The 27,497-nt window shown below is 50.5% G+C and overlaps 1 protein-coding gene across 1 annotated transcript; it reads right to left on the bottom strand.

Annotated features, from left to right (window-relative positions):
* Positions 1-512: 512 nt before the first annotated feature.
* Positions 513-27,146, bottom strand: LOC144728056 (C-Jun-amino-terminal kinase-interacting protein 1-like). Its single transcript, XM_078607290.1, has 12 exons — positions 26,867-27,146; positions 16,939-17,044; positions 15,852-16,232; positions 15,176-15,257; positions 10,892-12,250; positions 9,835-9,904; positions 9,464-9,633; positions 7,266-7,375; positions 5,518-5,664; positions 4,743-4,813; positions 4,001-4,099; positions 513-1,048 (listed from the first exon to the last, which is right to left on the bottom strand). The coding sequence occupies exons 1-12, from the start codon at positions 26,932-26,934 to the stop codon at positions 976-978; spliced, it is 2,736 nt and encodes a 911-aa protein (XP_078463416.1). The 5' UTR covers positions 26,935-27,146; the 3' UTR covers positions 513-975.
* Positions 27,147-27,497: the final 351 nt, after the last annotated feature.

The raw sequence follows: 27,497 nt of genomic DNA, 5'->3' as shown, positions 1-27,497 counted from the left end.
CCACCCACTTCCTCCCTTTGCCCCACCCACTTCCTCCCTTTGCCCCACCCACTTCCTCCCCTTGCCCTACCCACTTCCTCCCTTTGCCCCACCCACTTCCTCCCTTTGCCCTACCCACTTCCTCCCTTTGCCCCACCCACTTCCTCCCCTTTCCCCACTCACTTCCCGGAAGCCTTGCCATATCGACTCCCCCCCCCCCATTTGCCCCATCCACTTCCTCCCCTTGCCCCACCCACTTCCTCCCTTTGCCCCACCCACTTCCTCCCCTTGCTCCACCCACTTTCCCCTTTGCCCCACCCACTTACCCCCTTGCCCCACCCACTTCCACCCTTTGCCCAACCCACTTCCTCCCCTTGCCCCACCCACTTTCCCCTTTGCCCCACCCACTTACCCCCTTGCCCCACCCACTTACCCCCTTGCCTCACCCACTCCCCCCCCTTCACCCCACCCACTCGCCCCACCCACTTCCACCGGGCGGTCCCCTCTAATATCATTGAATTCCACCTCCCCTTGCATGCCAGTACCACGTGTTCGTACACTGCAAATCGCTCCTCAAATCCTGCCTTGTGAAGAGTCAAAGGTCATTGGTCACCTCACCAAGCTGAGGAGTTCCACACAGGCGTGTACAGATTTGGTGTGAAATGTCCCACTGTAAAAATATCAAATTCACCAAAAAGGTATTCTGATATGGCTGCACATGTGGTGGTGTGTGCAGACATCCGCACGCTAGTATAGCGAGGTCCTCGATATTCCCTGATTGTGAAATAAAATAATCTGTCGATGCACAATGACACCTTCTTTGCCGCTGTGACTGGTAAACACGCGCCACGATTGCCGTACATACCTCGCATAAATAACTTAAATTACACACGTATGAATACATGAATGCATACACGAATTGGGCTTACTTAGGAGAAAACTCGTGCACTGGTGATATAAGTGCACTGCACACAGGTAGTACACCGTTACGTAACTTCATTCCAGAAAAATATCTTCAACCGGGCAGTTGTAATCCATGCAGTCGTGGTAAAACTGCTGAAAAGCTTTCCTGCAACACAAAGCAAAGACAAGCACACAATTAAGTCTTTGGCGATACAAGTGATGAACAATTTCAACGTGCAACACTGTGCGCCGCCACCGCCGCACAACGCTCGCTCGCGTAGAGAGCGGACAACTCAGAGATGCCAGGAGGAGCCACAGACGAGCGGGGGGGGGGGCGCTACAGGGTAGGCCGGCTCTGAATGCCTCCCCAAAGCCCTGGTGCCCTCCGTATAATTAGAAGGTGTAATCTGCGCGGGTGGAAAACCCACGCGTGCGAGGGAGCAACGCTCGATACCGTAACCGTGGAACAAGTGGAGTCGCACGTTTTTTTTTTAAATCCCCCCTCCCCTAGCGAGCCAGGGTGTGGGCTCGTTCTCGACGCCCGCGGGAAAGGGAGTTTCACAACATCTGTGTGCAGCGGTGATCCACCAACCCCCCCACCACCTCGCTGCTGCTGCCGCCATCCACAGTGCCGGATCACAGACAGCCACGTGCAGCAAAGCCACCACCGATCAGCCCCGTTCTCTCGCTTACGACGCGCGCAATTAACAATTCCACCGTTGGAACGTTTTTTTTTTACGAAGAGAGAAAACATTAAACTGTTAGAATACTCGATTTAAAGCTTTCGTGACTGTAGGGATACATCTTCTTGGTTCTTTCGGTTAAGTCACGTAGAAGGGAAATAATAAAATAATAAAATTCCTCTTGATATGCAAATTATTTTGTCAAGGCGCCCTTCCCCCCTTCCAACCCAGATTAAATATACGCTCCAAGCTTGGTGGTGTTTCATTCAGACGCTGTCTCCCCGACAGACTTGGTCTTCACCTGAGGACGGCTGCTTGCGTTGTGGCCAAAACGTCGTGATAATGATTTTATTATGTGAAATTATTATTAGTTAATTATTTCCCTTCTACGTGACTTTACCGAAAGAACCAAGAATATGTTAGAATACTACGCAGAAATAGGCGCCGTGAGTATTTTTAAATCCTTTATATTAAGTTCACTTGCTTGCTTGCTTGCGCGCTTACGACCGTGCAAATCTTTCGGTCGTTTTTAACCCACTTCCCGTGATTCAATCGAGCTGACATTTTGCACACAGACTCGTTGTGCGTGACAATTTATTTTCGTGAGAAAAAAAATTCCAAAATTTTCCACTTTTTAGGAATTTTTTTGTTTCATATTTAATTTAAAATACCAATGTGATAAAAATGAAACTCTTACTCAAGAAAAACAGAAATGAATAATAAAATAAAACCGATGCCACGCATATAAAGGATTTATAGTGAAAAACTTTGTTTTTACGGGTACATTTTTTCCGAGTTAAAATGTTGAGGCATGGGCTGCCGCCTTAACAAAATAGCACCGCCTCGTGTCGTCAAGGGGCATTAACATTCACAAGGCTCGTCTGAGCAAAGAGACACGACGACACGTTGACATTTAACAGCACGTGGCAGCTGTTCCTCTGGGAGTTCTTGACAATATTACAGAGAGACGTTTAGAGTGATTTACACTGAAGGACTGCATGGAAATACAAGCGGATGAAAAATAAGAATCGGGTTTTACTTCTTCTCGCAATAAAACGGGAGGTTTACACCATTGGAACCTCATTTGCCAGTAAAAAATATGATAATTGTTTTTTTACCCTTCTATCTGGCAACAAAACTGATACCTTTTTTACAAGGAGTCATGTTTGCATAGACCACAATACCTGCAGTCATAATGCAAACAAAAAACACAACTCTGGCAATGATATGCACTGTCCTTGAAGTTGATTGGTCCACACCCGAGACAGCTTTCCTTAGAGCCTAGTCTCAGATGTTCGGACACCAAATAGATATCCTTTCGCAAGGAATCAAGTCCGCATTAACCACACGTGCTGGTGGTACACATACACACTCTGATAGTATATGCATTGTCTGTGAAAGTGGCCTACATCAGAGAATACAGCCTTGTTCGTTATGGCGTTGGCTCACCCACCAGTGTCAGAACAGACATCAACGCCAAAAGGTGAACAGCCCAAAGACAATGCACGTGTCAGAGCATTGATATCATCGGGTGAGCAGCTATATGGAACCTGTTTGCCAATGATCAAAGTATGAAAAAATAAGAATACGTTTTACCATTTCTGGCAGTAAAACAGGTGTTAAGACGTTCAGACACCAAATAGATACTATTTGCAAGGAATCACGTTTGCATTAACCACACAGAGTACTTGTAGTGAACATGCAACCAAACTCTGGTAATATACGCATTGTCTTTGAAACCGATTGGCCTATATGAACCTATTATTTTTCATACTTTGATATGGGCAAAATGGTCCCATGATAAATACAAGCGTCTTCAACGTTTGTAAACAAGCACACGGTTTAAGGGCGCTTGATACATTGAATTTACTATTAACGTAACAACACAATACTGAACGGCTTTTATATACTGCAATTTAATAAATCTCATTTTCTTTTCCTTATCAAACATAACATTGAGACCATTCACATCGATGGCGAAGACCCCGGGGCCGGCCCCAGGACACGCTGGCAGGGACGATGTCGCTCGGCTGGCCTGGGAATGCCTGGGAATTCTCCAGGAAGAGCTGGAGTCTGTGTATAGTAGCGTATAGTGTAGTGTAGTAGTGTATAGTAGTGTATATTGTAGTGTGTAGTAGTGTATAGTGTACTGTATAGTAGTGTATAGTGTAGTAGTGTAAAGTAGTGTAGTGTATAGTGTAGTAGTGTATAGTGTAATGTATAGTAGTGTAGTATATAGTGCAATATAGCGCTGCTGGATTCCAGGCGACCACGTTCGAAGCCACCTCCGCCTAGGCCGCACGTAGCCGACGACTGCCCCAGGTCGCCCTCGCAAACGAGACCCATCCTTTGCCTCTCGACGTCTCGCCCCTTTACAACTCACCGAACCCCGATGAGAGGCCTGCGACGCAGAGTGCAGTGTGTATGTCTCTTACCCGAAGCAGTCTGCGATGGGCTTGGTGGACTGAGTGGAGAGGAGCACGTGGCACGCAAACCTGCCGTCCGTTGGGTGCTTGCAGATGAACCCAAAGTAGCTGCGCAAGAAACGCACACAAAGCATGTGGTACGTTCAATTCCTTTGCGCGCATTTTTCCCAGCGATCAATCCAAATACGACCGCGTGATTAATTTCATCAATCACGTGTCAGCCGGGAGCATTCCCTTTAACAATCCTTGAAATGTGTGGCACTACGCAATCGTCTCGTGCCAATATTCCGCATTCAGCTTCGCAACGAAAAACTAACGCCAACCACTCCACGTTTTGGCCCCTGACACACGAAAGGATTTCCCCCCCCCTACGCGGTTTCCCTGGAAACTGACAAGCAGCAGTGGCGACACAAAAGATAAAAAAATTCCCCCCCCCCTCCCTGATAGCCTTTACAGACTGTTGGGGCAAGTGCTGTTAGAGAGTAGCACCTATGAGGGCTGGCACAGCACACGAGGTGGGTGGGTGGCCAGCATAACGCCCGGTCGCCTTTGTCTCCCCAGTGGCCATGTTTACATATTGGCATTCATTTGAGGCTGAGCCGACTTAGGGGATGCCCAGCACCGGTTCAAATAATCATCACCGGTGTTGGCCGTTGAGATCTCGAAGACCATGTGAAAGCCCTCTATCACAATCTAGATATTGTCCTGTAATTGTTTAGGGCTATGCATGTGCACACGTACACCTGCTTACCATGGGTTTTTGGGGTGGAAACCACAGAAGGAAATATTCTTCAGCTGGAAAAAGTGGCTGAAGTTCTTGATCTGCAAGGGACACGCACGCCGCGCGAGTCTATCGCGTGCAAGCAAAACAACAACAACGGCGGCGGCGGCGCTGGCGACGGTTGCGTTTCGTACTCGATTTCCTTGTTTGGGGTCGGATCGCCGCGCGAGTATAAAATGTCGTGTCGTGCACCCCTCCTCCACCCCAACACGGCCGGCGAATGAAGTCGTCATGCGGCGAACGAATGAGCGAACGCGGCCTATTTAACGCGTCGCAGGCTTTCGCGACCGGTATTTATTCGTTATGCTCTCAACGCACGTCGATTCTAAATGTGGAGGGAAAAACCGGAGGACCCAGATAAAAATCCATGCGACCACCGAAAGAGAGAGAGACACGCAAACTGCAAATATACAGCAGCAGGCGTCAGGGTCTGGATCGAACCCACGACCTCCTGCATACCCGGCGAGATAGTTAACATCTCACCACGGAGAGAGAGAGAGAGACGCAAACTCCAAATTTACAGCAGCAGGTGTCAGGGTTGGGATCGAACCCACGACCTCCTGTATACCGGTCGAGGTAGTTAACATCTCCTAGCCACCGTGGCGGCGACCGTCTGTGTTCGATGACGATGATCACCGCACCGAGACAGCCTCCCTGCGGTTCGCCTTGAGCGATGAAATCGAGCCGCTACTTGGCCACGCTGCGCGCCGCGTCGAGGTGAAGGACCGCTGGGCGCCCCTTTTACCGGCTTGTGTTTGTGGAAGCCGTTGCGCTGCGGGGCCGGTGCGTGCCGGGTGCCGGTCACCGTGAGGCGGAGCCCTCGCGCGCCCACCTCCAACGAGCACGGCAACGTCGGCTTGAGTCCGGCGACCGCGCGACGGCTGGAAGCCACCTGGCGGTCGTCAGAGAGAGGTCCAAAACGGGAGGCCACAAGATACGACGTTGGTAGCAACCGGCATGCCATAGGGTGGGTTTTTGGAATGTTAACGATGGGAGTTTTTTCTTCTTCTTGGTTCTTTCGGTAAAGTCACGTAGAATGTAAATAATAAAATAATAAAAATAAAACTTCATAAAATAATTCTCACGACGTTTCGGCCACAACGCAAGCAGCCGTCCCAAAGGTGGAGAACAGGTCTGTCATTCAGACTCTGTCTTCTCGACAGACCTGTTCTCCACCTGAGGACGGCTGCTTGCGTTGTGGCCGAAACGTCGTGAGAATTATTTAATCATGTTTTATTTTTATTATTTACATTCTACGTGACTTTACCGAAAGAACCAAGAAGATGAATCCCTGCAGTCACGAAAACTTTAAATCGATGGGAGTTTTGTTACAAACTATTTTTATTTTACCGGGTAAGGCCCACTGAGCTGAATAGCAGCTCGTTTTCAGACGGGACCTGGCTATCACAAATGATAGCTCGACGAAGTGGATTGTCACGTGGAAATGTAGAGCAGGCGAGTACTCTGAGCGCATGTCGATGATAAATGTGGATGGAAAAACCGGAGGACCCAGAGGAAAATCCACCCGACCACAGGGATATATATACACAGCAGCAGGCATCAGGGTCGGGATTGAACCCACGTCCTCCTGCACATTGGGCGAGGGAGTTAACATCTCACCACCGTGGCGATAATTGGAGTAAGGCAACAGACACCATAGACATGAATGATGTTGACAATCTCCCTTGATGATGAAAGGTAGCAAAAAAATAGCGCTCTACAGTCTACATAATGACAATAATATTCTCGTGATTTTATTGACACTCCAATGCTTCGGCAATCCAAGGCGCCCGACATCGCATCTCGTCTCCGACAATCCGGTGGGCATCCCCCGTGGCAGCTGCCCCTGTGCGGCAACAAATGTGACTCGACAGCTGGCCTGCAAGTGGGAATCATTCTGCCAGCAGGGACCCATGATGCTGTGTGTAATCCCCATTGAGTAACCTTGCACGGGTATTCTTTGAATTTGGCAAATTCGTTAGCAGGATGCCAGCCCACCCTGGCCTATTCGGTACGAATCAGAGGTCGCAACAGGGTACCCGATACCCATACCCTACCCGATACCCGGCTACCCGTACCCGTTTGCGACCCGGTACGGGTACGGGTAGGCCGTGAGTCACCGGTGAGTAACCGTTTGTCACTCATTTCGGGTAGGGTACGGGTACGGGTAGGGAACGGGTACCCGTACCCGGCCGGGTACGGGTACGGGTACCCGTTTGCGACCCTGGTGTGGCCGGGTACGGGTACGGGTACGGGTACGGGTAAGGAATCAAAACCCGTTTGCGACCTCTGGTACGAATGATGTCACGTGATCTTCAACGTTCAACGTAAAGCAGACGGCGTGGGCGTGTATCCATGGCGACTACAACCGCTACATCTACAACCAAATATGCAAATCAATTCGTTTTGAGATCAGGTTTACATGAGAGTGTGAGAAACACATCGATAATGCCGATGACGACAAGGGAGAAACCAACGATGACGAACAGTCACCTTCTGCATGGCTGCATAGAGGACGTCGTTGCCCTGGTGATGAGGAACCTCCACCGAGCCCAGGAATTGGAGGTCAAAGATCTCAAACCAATCCCTCCGCTTCTTATGAGCTGGGAGGCCACACACAAACACGGCTCAATCACACACACATACACACACAGCTCAATTACACACACGGTTCAATTACACACACAGACATGGCTCAATTGCGCACATACACACGACTCAATCACACACACACACAGCTCAAATATACACACACACACAGGGCTCAATTACACACAGCTCAATTACACACACACACACGGCTCAATTACACACACATATACACACGACTCAATTACACACACACACTATAGCGCAAGCCACAGCATAACAACCACTGCGGCAGTGTCGCTAATATCCCCAAAGAAACAAAAAAATAAATCCCCTTATCTCATTTTTAAGGAGCGCCTTTACTCAAGGCGCTTAACAATATTAAAAAAAAACCCGGTTGCATCGTTAAAACAATTTGGATGGCAGGTGGCATGCTTCAAGGGCCGGGGAAACGGGTGACAGTCCTAGAGGGGAACTTGGGGATCACAAAAGGGCAGGAGAGGGACGGAGTGGAGTGGAGAGGGCGAGGGAAGAGGAAGGGAATGGGCGTCGGAGAAGAGGTGAGGCTTTAAGAAAGGAAAGGAAGGAGGTGAAGGAGGGAGAATACTTCATGTACAGGGGCAGTGTTGAGTCTATGGGCAGTGTTGAGTCTATGGGCAGTGTTGAGTCTATGGGCAGTGTTGAGTCTATGGGCAGTGTTGAGTCTATGGGCAGTGTTGAGTCTATGGGCAGTGTTGAGTCTATGGGCAGTGTTGAGTCTATGGGCAGTGTTGAGTCTATGGGCAGTGTTGAGTCTATGGGCAGTGTTGAGTCTATGGGCAGTGTTGAGTCTATGGGCAGTGTTGAGTCTATGGGCAGTGTTGAGTCTATGGGCAGTGTTGAGTCTATGGGCAGTGTTGAGTCTATGGGCAGTGTGGGTCTACGGACATTGTTGAAGTCTATGGGCAGTGTTGAGTCTATGGGTAGTGTTGAGTCTATGGGCAGTGTGGGTCTATGGACATTGTTGAGTCTTTGGGCAGTGTTGAGTCTATGGGCAGTGTTGAGTCTATGGGCAGTGTTGAGTCTATGGGCAGTGTTGAGTCTATGGGCAATGTTGAGTCTATGGGCAGTGTGGGTCTATGGACATTGTTGAGTCTTTGGGCAGTGTTGAGTCTATGGGCAGTGTTGAGTCTATGGGCAGTGTTGAGTCTATGGGCAGTGTTGAGTCTATGGGCAGTGTTGAGTCTATGGGCAGTGTTGAGTCTATGGGCAGTGTTGAGTCGATGGGTAGTGTTGAGTCTATGGGTAGTGTTGAGTCTATGGGCAGTGTGGGTCTATGGGCAGTGTTGAGTCTATGGGCAGTGTTGAGTCTATGGGTAGTGTTGAGTCTATGGGCAGTGTGGGTCTATGGACATTGTTGAGTCTTTGGGCAGTGTTGAGTCTATGGGCAGTGTTGAGTCTATGGGCAGTGTTGAGTCTATGGGCAGTGTTGAGTCTATGGGCAGTGTTGAGTCTAGGGGCAGTGTTGAGTCTATGGGCAGTGTTGAGTCTATGGACATTGTTGAGTCTTTGGGCGGTGTTGAGTCTAGGGGCAGTGCTGAGTCTATGGGCAGTGTTGAGTCTATGGGCAGTGTTGAGTCTATGGACATTGTTGAGTCTTTGGGCGGTGTTGAGTCTAGGGGCAGTGTTGAGTCTATGGGCAGTGTTGAGTCTATGGGCAGTGTTGAGTCAATGGGCAGTGTGGGTCTATGGACATTGTTGAGTCTTTGGGCAGTGTTGAGTCTAGGGGCAGTATTGAGTCTATGGGCAGTGTTGAGTCTATGGGCAGTGCTCAGTCAATGGGCAGTGTTGAGTCTCTGGGCAGTGTTGAGTCTATGGGCAGTGTTGAGTCTATGGGCAGTGTTGAGTCTAGGGGCAGTGTTGAGTCTATGGGCAGTGTTGAGTCTACGGGGAGTGTTGTGTCTACGGGCAGTGTTGAGTCTAGGGGCAGTGTTGAGTGTATGGGCAGTGTTGAGTCTATGGGCAGTGTTGAGTCTACGGGCAGTGTTGAGTCTATGGACAGTGTTGAGTCAATGGGCAGTGTTGAGTCTATAAAAACAAAATGGCCGCTGGGAAGGTCTTACGCAGTAGCTCCGGCTCCTTGTGAACCCTCTGCGTGTAGAGCGAGGGGAAGATGCCGCGTTCGCCCGTGCGCATGTTGTACCCCGTCAGCCAGCCGTCGGCCGATCGCACCTCGACAAACACGGGGTCGTCCGAATCCAGCTCCAGCTCGTCCACGTGCCTGGGCTGGAACCTGCCACGGAGCGCGCGCACGAGGACTCTTAAACGCAGTCATTCACTCCGGGGGATCAATGAAATGGACTTCAACGACGGTTGTGACCTCCAATTCCGTCGGGGTTGGTGGAATTGCAACCTCCGGCTCGGCGCCGATGGGGTTGGGCGAGTTCCACGCGATGTCGGTATTTCAGTAAGAAGACGTATCGAGCATGCTCACTTGTGCACGGCTCTGTGGGTTTGTTCTCTCCAAATACCATCGATGGTACACGAGAAGAATCCAAATGACCCTGAGAAAAAAAATACAAAACGCCGATATCAGAAACACATTTGCCGCTGAAACACAACGGTTTGAAGTCCGGTGCACGTCAAACTATGAATTACGCAGGTTCTATCGGAGTCGAGACAGCGTTCTAAACTTGCGTGTGTGGCAACATGTTCAGGAGCTGCATGCCAAATGCCGAGGTTTGCTGGCCACGACAAGAGGGCTTCGGGAGATCGAGAGTTGGTGTCGTTTTTCTGTTCGTTCTCCTCCATCGAAGGAGCCCAAGGCCATAGTGGCTTTACTGTGTGGCCCATAGCTTGGGTCGCATGGCCACACTTGCACGACTGTGGTTTGTCTTTGAACTTTCCATCAATGAGCTACGCCATGATGTCCAATTTCAATGGATTGCTACGGTCAGTTCGTATCATTTGCACCCCACGTGTGTAGTCGTGATGAACGTGAGGTCGTCCAATAATTATAATTCTGGGTGTTCAAAGATAAATACCATAGTGCATTGTCGTTGTGACCTTCTGACCCCGTGCCCCCCGACTGGACATGTGTGAAAAAGAGCTTCACAGCTCGTCGGATTTCTCCAGGATAAATAAAGACTCCGATTCCGATTCTGTCCATCTTTGAACGCCGCAAAAAATAGCAGCCGCTCAACTCTCAATGCGGCTTTGTTTTAAATGAATGGAATATACGTAAAAATACCCATCCTCCTCCCCACTCCCTTTCTCTCCACCCCACCGCCGCCTTATGAAGACCCCCACAGGTCAGGGCATCGAACCGTGACACCCCCTACGATCGGATTATTCTAAAGCGCCCAAAGTCCTCTCCCCTGTCCCCCCTCCCCCCCCCCCCCCAGCGTTTTTTCTGTTCCCTCTACCCAGGAACCATCTTGTGTTTTTTCATCACAATATAAACAATACATTTATTTTTAATTTACTACATGTTCATTTCTTAACCGCTATACGCCGTCGGAAGGATGAACAAAAAAAGGCAAGCGACTCACTGCAAGAGCGCGCCGTGCCGCTCAGAAACACGTTGAGGAACTTGCGCGTGAAGGTCACCACCTCCCCGACGGGCTCCGGAGTGGCGTGGCTCGACAGGCAGAGGGAGTCGCGCGTCACCTCCTCGTACTCCTCGCCCACGGCCGGGTCGAAGGGCGGCCCCTCGGGGTCGAGGTCCAGCTCGAGCTCCAGGTCGGGGTCGAGGTCGAGGTGGCGACCGAAGGTGGGCTCCGCTTCGTTGTCGAAGGTCGTGTCCAGGTCGACCGGGTCGAAGGCCGAGTCGGGGTCGAACATCGAGTCGGGGTCGAAGGCCGAGTCCGGCTCGAAGGGCGACCTCAGGTTGTCGTAGAGGGTCAGCGACCCGATGCTCCGATCGTCATCCTTCCCGCAGGCCGCGCGGTCCTCGTCGTCGCCGCCCCCCACCTCGTCGTCGTCGTCCTCGTCGCTGGGGCACGACTCGCTGCGTCGGAACTCCCCGCCGACGAGCTCGAGCTGCGTGCCCTCGTCCACGACCAGGGTGTACTTGACGGCGTGGTACGAGCGCGGGCCCTCGCTGTCGATCGACACGCGCTGCACGGCCGACGGCGGGAAGAACAGAACGTCGTCGTCATCGTCGGCGCCATTGTCGTAGCCGCCGTAGCCGCCGTAGCCGCCGTAGCCGGCATCGTCGCCGTCTTCGCCGTCAACGCCGCCGCCGCCGCGTTTTTTCGCGTGGCCGACGCTCGCTCCCGCGGTGCCCGAATCGGAGGCCCCGACGTCGCTCGACAGGCTCGCCCTCATCGGCAGGGAGCAGCGCGTCACCTCCAGGTCGGACAGCAGGCGCAGGCGGCTCCTCCTCGCCGCCGCCGCCGCCGCCGCCGTCGTCACCGCGCTCATTTCCGCGGCCGCTTCGCTCGCCGACGACGTGGGATGCCCCGGCTGCTGCTGCTGCTGCTGCTGCGCCGAGGCCTCATCGCCCGGCCGCACGTCGTGGTCCGAGCTGACGGACATCCGCTGGGGGCCCGGGGAGCCGCGGCCGTCGCATCGCCCGCCGGGCAGCTCGGAGACGTCGTCCGACTCCTGCTCGGCGCTCTCCTCGCCCTCCTCGATGGTGCTCGCCATCATCGCCGCCATCGTCGCCATCGTCGCCGCCGTCATCGCGGAGAACGACGACGACGGCGGCGGCGCCGTCGCCTGCGCCGACGACGACGAGGAGGACGAGGAGGAGGACAATGAGGAGGAGGATGAGGAGGATGAGGAGGACGAGGAGGAGGAAGATTTCGAGTAGCCGAGCGCCGCGCCCGCCGGAGCCGTCGGGGCGCCGTCGCTCTTGAGCGGCGTCAGGGGGATCTCCACCTCGTCGCGCGGGGGGGTCTGCGGCCCTGCGGATGGCAATGCACGAGAGCACGCACGCACACACAAAACAAAGTCAAAGTTTTCCCGTATAGCCTGTAGCAGACTGTAGGGGCAAGTGCTGTTAGCGAGCACCTATGAAGGCCGGAACGGCACACGAGTGGGTGGGTGGCCAGCACCACGCCCGACCGCCTTTGTCTCCCCAGTGGCGATGTTTACACACCGCAACAGGTAGCTCATTTGAGGCTGAGTCGACCTAGGGGAGGCCCAGGACCGGTTCAGATAATCGTCACTGGTGTTGGCCGTGAGCGGGAATCGAACTCGGGTCGCCGGGTTCATAGAGCAGTGTAGCGCTAACTGCGACACTACCGCTCCACACACGCACACACGCACACAGACACACACCGCCGATTCGGCGTTTTAGTGCCCCCCCCCCCACCACGTCTCTGTGGTCTAAGTGAGTCTCTCCGAGTCCGTTTGAAACTCGCGTTTAGAGTAATTCGCCTGCCGATATAAAATGTCCACGCGGTGATAAGCCACTTCGTCGGGCTGTCATTTCGCGGTGGCCAGCTCGCTTCTGATAAAAAAAAAGAGCTACGGGGGGGGGGGGGGGGGGCGGTTGGGCGGGTGGGTGGCACACGCAGGCGGCGAACGACGGCACGGCGGTCGGCTCCATCCACGCTGAGATGAGCAATCGCTCGCCGTGCGGAAACGCTCGGAGCTCCTGCCGCAGCGTGGGAACCCGTCAAGTGAGAGAGAAAAAAAACCTCGACGGATTCGGCGACAGACACCGTGGACTTAAAAAGGAAGAGTGTGTATATATGCGGTAGGTGACGTTTATGGGTGGCGGGGAGCGGAGGGCAGGAGCGGGGGATGTCCCTTCTTCACAGCACATGCAGAGAAGGGAGAGGGCCAGGGGACATGGAGCGGATGAAGAGGCGGAGGCTTTGCTCTACGCTTTGGGGCCCAATACGCGTGTGATGTTGTGGGAAGTGCCGGGCATGGCCACACCGTCGCACGATGGCACATTTCCACCACTGTTTAAATCAAATGTTATACCGCTTGTCCGCTTGGAATTCCTCTTGGAATTCCTCTTTAGATTCCTCTTCAAGTTCCTCTGGAAATAAATCTTCATGGAATTCCTCTTAAAATTCCTCTTAGAATTCCTCTTAAAGTTCCTCTTGAAAAAAATCTTCACGGAATAATTCATCTTGAAACTCGTCTTAAAATTCCTCTTCGAAGAATTCCTTTTGGAATAATTCCACTCGGAATTCCTTCGGTCACCGGAGCACTGCACCATGTCAAGAGAAGGCAACTGTAAGATGACGCAAACGACAAACCACCTCCGGGAGCCACTCCGATGTGCATCCCTACAGGCTCTGTTCACCCCCCTAGGCATCTGGCAACACATCGATCCGACGGTTAAGAGCAACTCGCGCACTCAAGATGCGCGAGCGGCAAATCTCGCAAAAGTACGAAGATCAATCGTGGGTGATTTTTTTATTGGCTAAATGTCACCACGTGTAATATTACATTTCTGCTCAACGAAGTGGCTTATCACGTAATAATAATAATAATTGCGTTCTCAGTGGCACTATGCATGGGAAGGAGAAAATAGTTTAACAACAGCCTGGGAAAGGAGAAGTGAAAAAGACGTTTGAAAATAACGAAAGAGAGAAAACCATTTTAAACAGATACGTTTTCAGTCTGGATTTGAAGATTTGCAGTTTATCGGAAGTCCTGACCTTGAAGGGCAACGAGTTTCAGAGTTCAGGTGCCGCAATTGCCAAGGCACCGTCACCCCCCAAGTGTGAAGCCTCGGCCGTGGTGACGGTGGGCAATGCACAATCCGAGAATCTTGATGATCTTGATGGAATATTCGTGGCTGAAGGAAGTCATGGATGTCAGGAGGAGCAAGTCCATTTAAAGCCTTGAATACCAGCAAGAGAATCTTGAAATCAATACGGGTACAGACAGGGAGTCGGTGAAAGGACAGGGGTACAGGTGTGATGTGATCCTCAAAAAGTGTACAAGTTAGCAGCCCGATATTTTACAGGAGCCAAATACTCTCGGCGCGTGTTTATAAATGTTGCGGGGAAAACCTGAGGGACCGGAGAAAAATCCGCACGACCACGGGGAGAGACAGGGAGAGAGAGACGCGCAAACTCCAAATATACAGCAGCAGGCGTCAGGGGTCGGGATCGAACCCACAACCTCCTGTACACCAGGCGAGGTAGTTAACATCTCCGAGCCACCGTGATGATGATGATGAGAGAGACGCAAACTCCAAATATACATTAGGCGTCAGGGGTCGGGATCGAACCCACAACCTCCTGTACACCAGGCGAGGTAGTTAACATCTCCGAGCCACCGTGATGATGATGATGAGAGAGACGCAAACTCCAAATATACATTAGGCGTCAGGGGTCGGGATCGAACCCACAACCTCCTGTACACCAGGCGAGGTAGTTAACAACTCCTAGCCACCGTGATGATGATAATGAGAGAGACGCAAACTCCAAATATACAGCAGCAGGCGTCAGGGTCGGGATCGAACCCACACCCTCCTGTACACCAGGCGAGGTAGTTAACAACTCCTAGCCACCGTGATGATGATAATGAGAGAGACGCAAACTCCAAATATACAGCAGCAGGCGTCAGGGTCGGGATCGAACCCACACCCTCCTGTACACCAGGCGAGGTAGTTAACAACTCCTAGCCACAGTGATGATGATAATGAGAGAGACGCAAACTCCAAATATACAGCAGCAGGCGTCAGGGGTCGGGATCGAACCCACGACCTCCTGTACACCAGGCGAGGTAGTTAACATCTCCTAGCCACCGTGATGATGATAATGAGAGAGACGCAAACTCCAAATATACAGCAGCAGGCGTCAGGGTCGGGATCGAACCCACAACTTCCTGCCACTGTCGCGCCCCACGAGCGAGCTCACCGGTGCGTGGAGGCGTGCCCACCCTTGTGATCCGCTCCTGCCAGCTGTCTTTCTTAACAATGGGATTGTTGTTAAGGCAGTCCTAAGAACCAGATCGCAAAACAATCACAATAATCACAGGGACACATTACAATGAGCGTTGACTAGCTATTCGTCGCTGCAGTAAAAGACATTTGAAATCACAAAATGCAACCTCAGGCACGATTCGCGTCCGGTAGAGGCACTGCCGCTCATCTCCTGTCCACAGCCCTCGCAGAGCCAGTGGTGGGAATTCCACATTCCCGCACGTGAAACTCAACAAGCTCGTCAACAGCACTGCTGTGGCCTTTCATGGGAAAATAAACAAATAGGTGACGTTTCGGGCAACGGCCCTACTCCGTCGCACGGACGCATTTTGCTCGGAAGCGCCAACGACCAGAAACGTCGCCCCTTATTCACTTTCTCATTTCGACGCCGCTGACGAAGCACGCGGCGCGTGTTCGCCCGCTGCCGCTCGTGCAGCCACCGCTAATGTGACAGCAGCCGGGGGTGGTGGGGTGGTGGGGGGAAATCGCCAACAAACCGCTCGTCTAACTCGACCCCCCCCCCCCCACACTACCAACACACGCACGCTCAACTTCTTTCGCGCCGTACGTAGCCAACCGCCGCTATTCCCGCTTGCTGACGCGTCCGCTACCTGCGTGACGGGGGGCGGCGAGGTGGCGTGGCGCGGGAAAAGGTCGAGCGAGGTGGGCCGCCGGAGCGTGCGCGTCGGGAGCGGCCGCGCTCCCTCGCCGCCCGGCCCCCAAGGCAGCTCGCCCGCCCTGGCCGCCTTGGCCACCGCCGCGGCCATCGGCGCCGTCGCCGCCGCTGCGTCCCGTCGAGCGTCTCTACCGGAGCCTCCGGCGGGCGCCGGGGGCGACGCCGTTCGGCCGTCTCCACCGCCGCCGCCGTCGTCGCCGTCGTCGTCTGCCGGCGCCGTCCCCGACGCGACGGTGGCCGACGCGACGTCGTCGATCATGTCCAGCTGCAGCATCTCGGCGTGGATGGAGCCGCCCGCCGTGACGATGTCCGCCGCCTGCGCACCACCCACCCCGGCCCCCCCAGGACACAAAGACGATTTAAAACTAAAACTATAAACGACAAAAAAATTATGCTTCCCACTTGAGCTCTGTGGCTCTTTTTCAGAAGCGACGTGGCCATCACGAACGACAGCTCAACGAAGTGGCTTATCGTGTGAACACTTGTACCGGTCGGCGGGCGATTTGTTCGTCTGTTGGGTGGCGGAGGGTTCTTAACGACAAAAATTCTATCAAGCCATTACGCTGCCTATCCCTGAACATCGATGATGAATCGAGGGGAAATACTCAGGGGTATATTTTTATTCCAAATGGGTAACGAACCTGAAATGCTTCTGCCCAAGCGGATATTTTTTAAAAAATGTCTTTTACAAGAATAATTGGAAGATCACAGTATTGTCTAAGAAACCTCCACAGACACAAGATTTACAGACATCGGTGAAAATTGTGAATGGGTTGTATACGCGAGAGAACATCTTGCATTTCCTCTATACCGTGTCTGTAATGTTTAATTTCAACAGGTGGTCATTCGAAATAACCTAAAACACTCGCGAAAAAAATGTTGTTGTTTGCTTAACAATCATTCTCTGAAGGCGTGAACTGCATTTCTTGACTCTGACAACATCTTTCATCTATAATTTACGCTCACCCAGAGCGCGCACGCGACCGAGGGAAGGGAACAGGGTCAGCGCGAAGTGGACCTACCGCGTGATAGCAGTTGCCACGGTAGTGCGTTCCCATCCCACAGTCCTTTGCGATCTCGGAAAGGTCATCGTCCTCAAACTCATCCAGGCTGAGTTCGTGAGCCAGTCTGCGGCGCGCACACAGCACACAAGACGCAGCGGCGACGTTCAACACGAAACATTTCGCGGCACGCATGCACGCAGTGCAAACACGAAGTTCACCCCGTGTAGCCTCAACAGACTTTTGGGGGGGGCAAGTGAAGGCCGGCACGGCGCACGAAGAGGTGAATGGCCAGCCACCACGCCGTGCCACGTTTGTCTCCCTAATGGCGGTCTGCGCACCGAACCAGCTTTTACATTTGAGACAAAGCCGACCTAGGGGAGGCCCATAAGCGGTTCAGATGATCGTCGCCGCTGTTGGTGGCGGCTGCGGGCAGCAATGGAACTCGGGTCGCCGGGTTCGTAGCGTGGCCCGCGAACCGCTACGCCCGCCGCTCCACCGCAGACACAGACATGGGGATTAAAGTGACACCAAGCCACGAGCGATCGCATGCAAACCTCTCTTTATCGCATCGGAAAATGCCCTCGAGTCTCATCCAAGACACATTCCGCTGGTGACAAATGCTTCTTGAATGCTTGGCAAGAGCCTGTAGTGAATAGTCGCGCTTGGGGCAAGTCACTGTCACAAGGACACGATGCTGTGGAAAGGGAGATGTTATCTCCCTCGCCTGGTATGCAGGAGGTCGTGGGTTCGATCCCAGACCTTGACGGTGCACGTTGTATATTTGGAGTTCGCGTGATCTCTCTCTCCTCTCCGTCCATCATCAGGTGGGAAAGCGTGGTCTTCTCCTGTTAAAACCTCCAGTCAACCTCCTTCTCCTGTTAAAACCTCCAGTCAACCCCCTTCTCCTGTTAAAACCTCCAGTCAACCTCCTCAATCGAAGGTCTCTCCTCCTCTTCAAGATCCTTCCTTGCCCCTATATCTGTAATTCAGCCCCCCCCCCTGCCCCCGCCTCTCCACCATACAGCCATCCACACAGCGGAGACAATTTCTGCTCTTCAGGTCCAGGTTGAAGTATCTTTTCGTCTCCTCCTCCTCCGCCTCCGACTGATGACTGACGCCCACCCCCCCCCCCCCCCATGAAGTGTCTGAATCTGTTCATAATAAACGTTTTTGCGCCGTTGCCCCACGTGCATCTCAACTCCTCTCTCTGACCCGCGTGCCCCCCCCCCACTTGCAGAGCGATCATCGACAAAATCCCGACTCCCTTCTGAGGCACCTCAACGCGCACGGCACCACAATGATCATGCGCCGCTTCAGTGCGGAGACATGAGTCCCGAGATGATTCAGCAGACGACACGCGCCTCCACAAATCTGTCCCTCCACGTGCAAAAAAAACAAAAACTAAAATCACAAATATTTTTTTGTTACTTTTACACATCCCATCAACCATCCAGGGCCTTGTGGGCGAGTGCGTAATTCCAGCAGTGCAGTTTCGTTGTTGTGCCGTATGTGTGCACGGTGAACTTCTTGATGGCCTTAATCTAAGTTGTCTTGTGGTTGTTGTTGGTTGTTTGACTTGCATCCCACTGGGATTATTGCACACAGCGTTGGTGTACGGTGTTTTTTCTGCAATATTTTGCTGTCTTTTCTTGGATTTTCTGTTTGCACTTCGTCACATATTCACTTTAAGATGTTTTTTGTTCATGTTTTTTGATTGTTGTGGTTGCACCCGATTCAAGAGCCGAATGGCTCACAGGGCTACACCTAATAAATGGACTTGAACATGAACTTAGCCAAGCGTGCTCGTCGGAGGAGCGAGAGGGAAGGACGACGCGGTCTCGTGCTGTCGAAGCAATTGGACCACGAGTCATTTTCATTCCGTACCTCAAAGTGCACGCGTCCTCACTATTTGCCAAGTGGGGTCACATTCAGTCGCTTCACATCTCGACAATCGCACTACGATGTACGGCGCGCAGCGACGCGTTATTAATACGCGCGTTCACCGTTTGTCGACAATGTCACACGTGGCCGCACGTTGTACAACCAAAATGCAAACGGGAAAACCGGACCCAATTTCCATTATCGGGTTTGAAACCTTTCCAAGCCATCTCATCCACTCCCACCCCCACACCCCCTCCTCCCTGCATTATTAACGATGCCCCATAAAGCGGGAAGCCAATGTGCCCGATCGATGCGCTGCTGCTGATTTTACCAGTGGCTCGCTTCTCCTCATGGCGTCTCAATTTCTCCTCCTACCATTGCTTCTCTTCGTGAGAAGACCCAACAACAGCAGCAGCAGCGGCAGCAGCAGTAGCAGCAGGCACGCCGGTCAAAAACGTAAACTCAATACTCGGCAGCAACGCTGCTGCTACTGCTGTTACTGATGCTGCTACTGCTCATGTTGCTGTTGCTGGTGCTGACGCTACTGCTGCTGCTGCTGCTACTGCTCGTGTTGCTGGTGCTGACGCTACTGCTGCTGCTACTACTCCTGCTACTGCTCATGTTGCTACTGCTGGTGCTGTTACTGCTGCTACTGCTGGTGCTGATATTGGTGCTGCTACTGTTGGTGCTACAACTGCTGCTGCTACTGCTGCTGTTGCTGCTGCTCGTGTTGCTGGTGCTGCTGCTGCTCGTGTTGCTGGTGCTGCTGCTGCTGCTACTGCTGGTGTTGGTACTGCTGCTGCTACTGCTGTTACTGCTGTTGCTGCTGCTGCTACCGGTGCTGCTGCTGCTCATATTACTGCTGTTGATGATGCTGCTGGTATTGATGCTGCTACTGCTGCTGATGCTGCTATTGGTGGTGGTGCTGCTGCTATTACTGCTGCTACTGCTATTGCTGGTGCTGCTACTGCTGCTGCTACTGCTGGTGCTGCTACTGCTGGTGCTGCTGCTCCCTGCTGCTGCTACTGATGCTGCTACTACTGCTGTTGATGCTGCTGGTGCTGCTGCTGATGCTGCCGGTGCTACTGCTATTGCTGGTGCTGCTGCTACTGCTGCTGCTACTGCTGCTGCTGCTACTGCTGGTGCTGCTGCTGCTACTGCTGCTGCTACTGCTGCTACTGCTGCTGCTACTGCTGGTGCTGCTGCTCCTGCTGCTGCTCCTACTGCTACTGCTGGTGCTACTGCTGGTGCTGCTGCTGCTACTGCTGCTGCATTGGCAGTGGCGCACAAGCACAATCAAGCAAACAAAACTCGGCACACACAATCGGAGACGTTGCCGACGTATCACATCGTATCACGCGACCCATCACAATGTTGTGACACATCGGATATCGCAGTCGCATGCACAGTACCATTATTATCTCGCGTGGGTTAACAACCCACGACCATTAGCACGTTATCATTATTATTATCTGCACAGTCTAACGTGGCCAAATGAAAGTTTAAACAATGAGTATTCATGAGTTTGTAAATGCTCAGTTCCAACTTGCTGCAGGTGGCATTGCAGGAATGCAAAGGAGTCAGAATTTGGATATTGATTTATCCTGGAGGAATCCGATTAGCTATAAAGCTTTATTTTTAATCCTTTATATTAAGTTCACTTGCTTGCTTGCTTGCGCGCTTACGACCGTGCATATCTTTCGGTCGTTTTTTAACCCACTTCACGTGATCCAATCGAGCTGCCATTTTGCACACAGACTCGTTGTGCGTGACAATTTATTTTCGGGAAAAATGTTCCACTTTTTAGGAAACATTTTTTTTCATATTTAATTTAAAATACTAATGTGATAAAAATGAAACTCTTACTCAAGAAAAACAGAAATGAATAATAAAATAAAACCGATGCCACGCATATAAAGGATTTATAGTGAAAAACTTGTTTTTACGGGTTAATTTTTTAACACATGTCCAGCAGAATGCAAACTAGTCGGATTATCAAATGTGAGCATCAGTAAAACGAGTCAATACGTTGCAATGAATGTTTAACTTTGATGGCTTGTACCGGATTTGAAAGCTGTGAAATAAAAAAATTACCTTCTGACCTGGCATCATTGGCACCACCAGCCAGATGATTAAATATGTCACTGTGAAATCCGTGGATTTACTGTGTCACTGTGAAATCACGGTTTTCTGTGACTGTTTTTGGGCGGAATGCGTGATGTCACTACACCGATGGCTAGTACAGTAGAACCCGTCTAAACGACCGCCCCTGTGAACGACGAATCGCTTAACGACGGGCATCCATAGAGCCCAATGTGTAGTGTATAGTGTAGTGTATAGTAGTGTAGTGTATAGTGGTGTAGTGTATAGCTGTATAGTGTATAGTAGTGTAGTGTATAGTGTAGTGTATAGTAGTGTAGTGTATAGTGGTGTAATGTATAGTAGTGTAGTGTATAGTGTAGTTTATAGTAGTTTAGTGTATAGTAGTGTATAGTAGTGTAGTGTATAGTGTAGTGTATAGTGTGGTATAGTAGTATAGTGTATAGTAGTGTAGTGTATAGTGTAGTGTATAGTAGTGTAGTGTATAGTAGTGTAGTGTATGGTAGTGTATAGTGTAGTGTATAGTAGTGTAGTGTATAGTAGTGTATAGTGTAGTGTATAGTATTGTAGTGCCTCCGTTGAGCCAAATGTGTTCGCTTACCGACCATTCCACGGTTAACGACGGGCTGTTATAGGTACAGTACATGTTCATTAATACATTGATTCACCAGGTTTATTTTAATAGTATGTGTTTATAATGTTGTTAGTATCTTTATGTGTTAATATCCATTGTTTAAATATGATAAAGTACGATGTTTTCGTGCGAAAAATTGTAACTTTCGATGCTATCGGAACGAATTAAGCCTTTAACGTGTATTTACCATACTCGCTTAACGACCAAATCACTGACCGACCGGTCTCATGGAACCAATTATGTCGTTAAGAGGGCTTCTACCGCACACTTTACGATGTTGTTTCACGAATATGATTATTGAATGTGACAGCTGATGAGCGAAAAACGCTCAAATCTTTGCATCGCCTTATTAACGTACAGCATTCTCGCATCTCGCCCTCTGTAAGACAACCTGGCAACCTATCCAGGGTTGCCAAACCGAGACATATTTCTCAGTCTTCCCAGTTGCATGTGTAGTGACATCGTGGGATGTCACTGTGTAGTGCCGGCCCGAGAGAGGCACGGCGTGCGATGTAGCGACATCGCGGACACCACAGCGGTGTGGGTGTAGTACCGACCCTAGAGGGGCCTGGTGAGCACTGATGGATAGCGCCGGATGGCACCACGCTTGGCGTGCAGTGCCAGCCCCTACAGGACAGGGTGTGGGAGTGCTGGCCGTAGGAATAAGGTTAGTAAAGGCCATGGCACTCTGGTTGACCCGAGGGGACACGTGACCGGTTAAGTCTACACAGGGACCCCGAGTGGGGGCTAGGGGTGGTCACGTGGTCGGGTCCAGATCCTGCCCGAGGATTCTGGAAGGTGGGCGTGGCCAAGGGCGGAGCCAGCCACGCCGCAGAGAATATAAGCTGGGTCCGCCAGAGGGACCGGCGTTGTTGTTCATTCTGAAGAAACCTTCGTCTATGTTCTACGTTCTACCGAGTCTCCAACACGTGGACCTGGACCCGAGCTTAGTAGCAGTTACGTTGTAATTAGTGTGGTTAGCCTGGTGGTCACCACCATATGTTGTTATCCTGTTAAGGGGCAGTTACTGCGTGTGTTGGTGTTAATAAATGTGTTGCCTCCAAGAGTACGTCTGCGACTCAGTTGAACTCACTCCACATGGAAGATGTTGTCATATACAGTAATGTACAAAGACAAATGTTACCCTTTTAGCCTGTAACAGACTGTTGGGGCAAGTGCTGTTAGCGAGCATCTATGAAGGACGGCACGGCACACGAGGGGGTGGGGTGGCCAGCTCCACGCCCGACCGCCTTTGTCTCCCCAGTGGCGATGTTTACACCGCACCGCACCAGGTACACACAAACACACACGTGCGTGCCTGGTGACGCACACATTTGGTGGGAATCAAGGGTTGGTGATCCACGTCACGATGACTGAAATTCCCAAACCCCTCTTGGGCTGCGAGGTGACCCAGCGGGCTTTGCAGCACAGTCAGCCATCTTGCGTGGACTATTGTCTGACCTTTATTCTCCCGCGTGGATGGAAGGAAAGCGGCCAATTGAAAAAAATCAATATTGGCAAAATAAAAATAACTCAAAAAATGCAGGCGGGGGGGGGGGGAGGAACCCTCGATCCTCCAGAGTCGAGAGAAGCCTCGGGGCACCAGGCGAGGTTACCTTAAGACTCAAGATCGCGTCCCCACCTCCTCGAGTGAGGAGCTCGGTGATCCGGGAGAGCCTCGGAGTCGAAGCCGCTGCTTCTCCGGACCGAGAGGAGCCGTTGAGGTGCCTCGGGCACCCAGTGAGGATGCCCCCTCCCCCCGTAGACTCCCCCTGGAACTCTACCGGGCAGCAGCAGCAGCAGCAACGTCCCACTGGGCGAAGACCCCGGGGGCTATATCGCTCGACTCGCCTGCGAGCTCCTGGGAATTCCCCAGGAAGAGCTACAGACTTGTATATAGTAGTGTAGTGTATAGTAGTCTAGTAGTGTATAGTAGTCTATAGTGTAGTGTATAGTAGTGTATAGTGTAGTGTATAGTGTAGTGTATAGTAGTCTAGTAGTGTATAGTAGTCTATAGTGTAGTGTATAGTAGTGTATAGTGTAGTGTATAGTGTAGTGTATAGTAGTCTAGTAGTGTATAGTAGTCTATAGTGTAGTGTATAGTAGTGTATAGTGTAGTGTATAGTAGTGTATAGTGTAGTGTATAGTGTAGTAGTGTATAGTAGTCTAGTAGTGTATAGTGTAGTGTATAGTAGTGTAGTAGTGTAGTGTATCCTGTTGTAGTGTAGTAGTGTATAGTAGTGCATAGTGCAGTGTATAGTATATAGTGTAGTAGTGTATAGTGTAGTAGTGTATAGTGTAGTAATGTATAGTAGTGTATAGTATAGTAGTGTCTAGTGTATAGTAGTCTCGTAGTGTATAGTAGTGTATAGTGTAGTAGTGTATAGTGTTGTAGTGTATAGTGTAGTAGTGTATAGTGTAGTAGTGTATAGTGTAGTAGTGTATAGTGTAGTGTTTAGTAGTGTATAGTGTAATAGTGTAGTGTAGTAGTGTATAGTGTAGTGTATAGTGTAATAGTGTAGTGTAGTAGTGTATAGTGTAGTGTATAGTGTAATAGTGTAGTGTAGTAGTGTATAGTGTAGTGTATAGTGTAGTAGTGTGTAGTGTAGTAGTGTATAGTGTAGTGTTTAGTAGTGTATAGTGTAGTGTATAGTGTAATAGTGTAGTGTAGTAGTGTATAGTGTAGTGTATAGTGTAGTAGTGTGTAGTGTTGTAGTGTATAGTGTAGTGTTTAGTAGTGTATAGTGTAGTGTATAGTGTAATAGTGTAGTGTAGTAGTGTATAGTGTAGTGTAGTAGTGTAGTAGTGTATAGTGTAGTGTATAGTAGTGTATAGTGTAGTGTATAGTGTAATAGTGTAGTGTAGTAGTGTATAGTGTAGTGTATAGTGTAGTAGTGTGTAGTGTATAGTGTAGTGTATAGTGTAGTGTTTAGTAGTGTATAGTGTAGTGTATAGTGTAATAGTGTAGTGTAGTAGTGTATAGTGTAGTGTATAGTGTAGTAGTGTAGTAGTGTATAGTGTATAGTGTAGTGTATAGTGTAATAGTGTAGTGTAGTAGTGTATAGTGTAGTAGTGTATAGTGTAGTAGTGTGTAGTGTATAGTGTAGTGTATAGTGTAGTAGTGTGTAGTGTAGTAGTGTATAGTGTAGTGTATAGTGTAGTAGTGTATAGTGTAGTAGTGTATAGTGTAGTGTATAGTGTAGTAGTGTATAGTGTAGTAGTGTAATAGTGTAGTGTAGTAGTGTATAGTGTAGTAGTGTATAGTGTAGTGTTTAGTAGTGTATAGTGTAGTGTATAGTGTAGTAGTGTGTAGTGTAGTAGTGTATAGTGTAGTGTATAGTGTAGTGTATAGTGTAGTAGTGTGTAGTGTATAGTGTAGTGTATAGTGTAGTAGTGTATAGTGTAGTGTATAGTGTAGTAGTGTGTAGTGTAGTAGTGTATAGTGTAGTGTATAGTGTAGTGTATAGTGTAGTGTATTAGTGTAGTAGTGTATAGTGTAGTGTATAGTGTAGTGTAGTAGTGTAGTAGTGTATAGTGTAGTGTATAGTGTAATAGTGTAATAGTGTAGTGTAGTAGTGTATAGTGTAGTGTAGTAGTGTGTAGTGTAGTGTATAGTGTAATAGTGTAGTAGTGTATAGTGTAGTGTATAGTGTAGTGTATAGTGTAATAGTGTAGTGTAGTAGTGTATAGTGTAGTAGTGTGTAGTGTAGTAGTGTATAGTGTAGTGTATAGTGTAGTGTATAGTGTAATAGTGTAGTGTAGTAGTGTGTAGTGTATAGTGTAGTGTATAGTGTAGTAGTGTGTAGTGTATAGTGTAGTGTATAGTGTAGTAGTGTGTAGTGTATAGTGTAGTAGTGTGTAGTGTATAGTGTAGTGTATAGTGTAGTAGTGTGTAGTGTATAGTGTAGTGTATAGTGTCGTCGTGCTGGAGTCTGTCGCCAGGGAAAGGGAGGTCTGGAGCACCACTACTCAACACGCTGCTGCCGCCACGACCCTCACCAGGACGAGCGGACTGAGAAACGGACGAACAACTAACACGACTATTTATCCACCTTCTCTGGACTATGAGATGCTGCGGAAAGAACGATGCACGCCGAAATGGCTGTCCGTGTCATTAAGCTTATACAAATCTGGTCACGCACAACTAATGGATTACAGGATGCAACACCACTCACTCAAAAAAAATGGTAGGTGGAGTGCGTCTTATAATCCGGAAAATACGGTGGGGCTAGGAGATCTTAAATACCACGCCGAGTATGCAGGAGGTCGTATGTTCGATCCCGACCCTGACGCCTGCTGTATATTTGGAGTTTGCGAGGTCTCTCTCTCTATCATCATCATCATCACGGTTGACAGATCTTAACTACCTCGCCTGATATGCAGGAGGTCCTGGGTTCGATCCTGACCCCAACGCCTGCTGTATATTTGGAGAATCGCGTGTCTCTCTCCCCGTGGTGGCGTGGATTTTTCTCCGAGTCGTCCGGTTTTCCCCTCCACATTTCGAATCAACGTGCGTTTCGAGGACTGCATTAGGTGACTGCTATAGATTTCCACAAAAAACACTTCTCGTTAAGGCCATCAATTGTGGCCAGGTCGCTCTATTAAAAGATCAACTATACAGCTCAGTGGGCCTTACCCGGTAAAATAAAATTATACATCAAAATGTATTATTCTGTGGGCGAACCCTGTTTAATAATAAAGGCACGTGCTTACCCCTCCACTACTTCCATCATCCATCCCAACTCACCATCCCTCCCCAACCCTAATCCCTCCCCTCCGCGCGCATGCGCAATAGCGCATCCCGCCCTCGTCCCAAGCGAAATGAAATGTGTATCTGGTCCATCATTAATCCTAAACGTGAACGGGGCTTCCGTTGTTTTTTGTGTACGACTGCTTATTTCATGGGTAGTATGATTGGCCAATGAAACGACGCAGTTCCCCGGCAACGATGTGATCGGCGCGTACACGCACAGAGACGTACAGCCACATCAATGCCCGGCGTTCACCAATTGTGGAGCCTCTTCAATGGCTTCCCTACAATCCCATTCCCTGCAATCCAGAGGACAAGCTGCCAATGTGGCTGGGAGAGATTTTTTTTTTGTATCAGCCACAAATAACAGTATCGTCGGTCAAAACCCCCACGACGCTTAATTGGGAGGAGTCCTTGTGTGCGATGTTATAATAATAGCCAGCCACGTGAAACTGTGGGAAAAACCGCGACATGATTTGCCGAGTGTGGGGCGTGGGGTGATTTGTAGGAAATCGCACATATATTTGTTGTAACGTGTGTATCGACAACATCCGTTGTTGTTGTTGTTGAGATGCACGTACCTGTGTTTTGCTGGCGAGGGATGATGATTCAAAGCCACCAAAGGCGAGCTCATCTCTGTCAATTCCATCCCGAGATAATTAAATTCTAACCACAATGGAAGAGAAAGGTGGGTGGGCGGGGGGGAAGAGAAAAATCCAATCTTATTCTGCTTGTACACGTCCCCGACTATAGCCGTCTTCCACGATGCAGCTGCGATTCTTGCATCACGTCGTCGCCGCCGTCCTTGCTGTTGTTGTTCGCAGTCATAATTATTATTTCACGGTACGTATACGCACATAAATAACACGGACGGAATTTTGTTCTCAATAAATATTTTTCATCTAAAGCCACCGGGGGGAGGGGGGGGGAGGAGGCCTTCTAAACCACTAGGAACGAAAATCGCCTGCGCCGCTTGTCATCACACTGCGCGCCTCGATATTGCAACCACGCCCGTTATCATCCCGCACGCACTGACGCAGCGACGCAAACGACGCGCGTGCGTGCGAGCGCGTGCGTGCGTGCGCGTGCGCGGTTCTCCCACAGAGCCACGGCGCGCGACGCCGTTGACGTTACCAGCCTACGGGCCCGCAACGTTGGAGCGCGCGCGCGTCACTGCGCGTTGGTTCGGCGGTTGGGGTGGTGGGGCGAGTG

Source organism: Lampetra planeri, chromosome 27, assembly GCF_965212315.1.
Source record: "Lampetra planeri chromosome 27, kcLamPlan1.2.h2, whole genome shotgun sequence".
Classification (NCBI taxonomy): Eukaryota; Metazoa; Chordata; class Hyperoartia; order Petromyzontiformes; family Petromyzontidae; genus Lampetra; species Lampetra planeri.
The sequence above is the reverse complement of the archived record's forward strand: the minus strand, read 5'-3'. Positions and strand labels throughout refer to the sequence as shown.

Coding starts and splice junctions, on each gene's coding strand:
- LOC144728056 (XM_078607290.1), bottom strand. CDS start 26,934: ATGGAATTGACAGAGATGAGCTCGCCTTTGGTGGCTTTGAATCATCAT. Junction 7,376..9,463: donor CAAGGAGCCGGAGCTACTGC/GTAAGACCTTCC, acceptor GTGGCCTCCCAG/CTCATAAGAAGCGGAGGGAT. Junction 5,665..7,265: donor TCTATGCAGCCATGCAGAAG/GTGACTGTTCGT, acceptor GACGACCGCCAG/GTGGCTTCCAGCCGTCGCGC.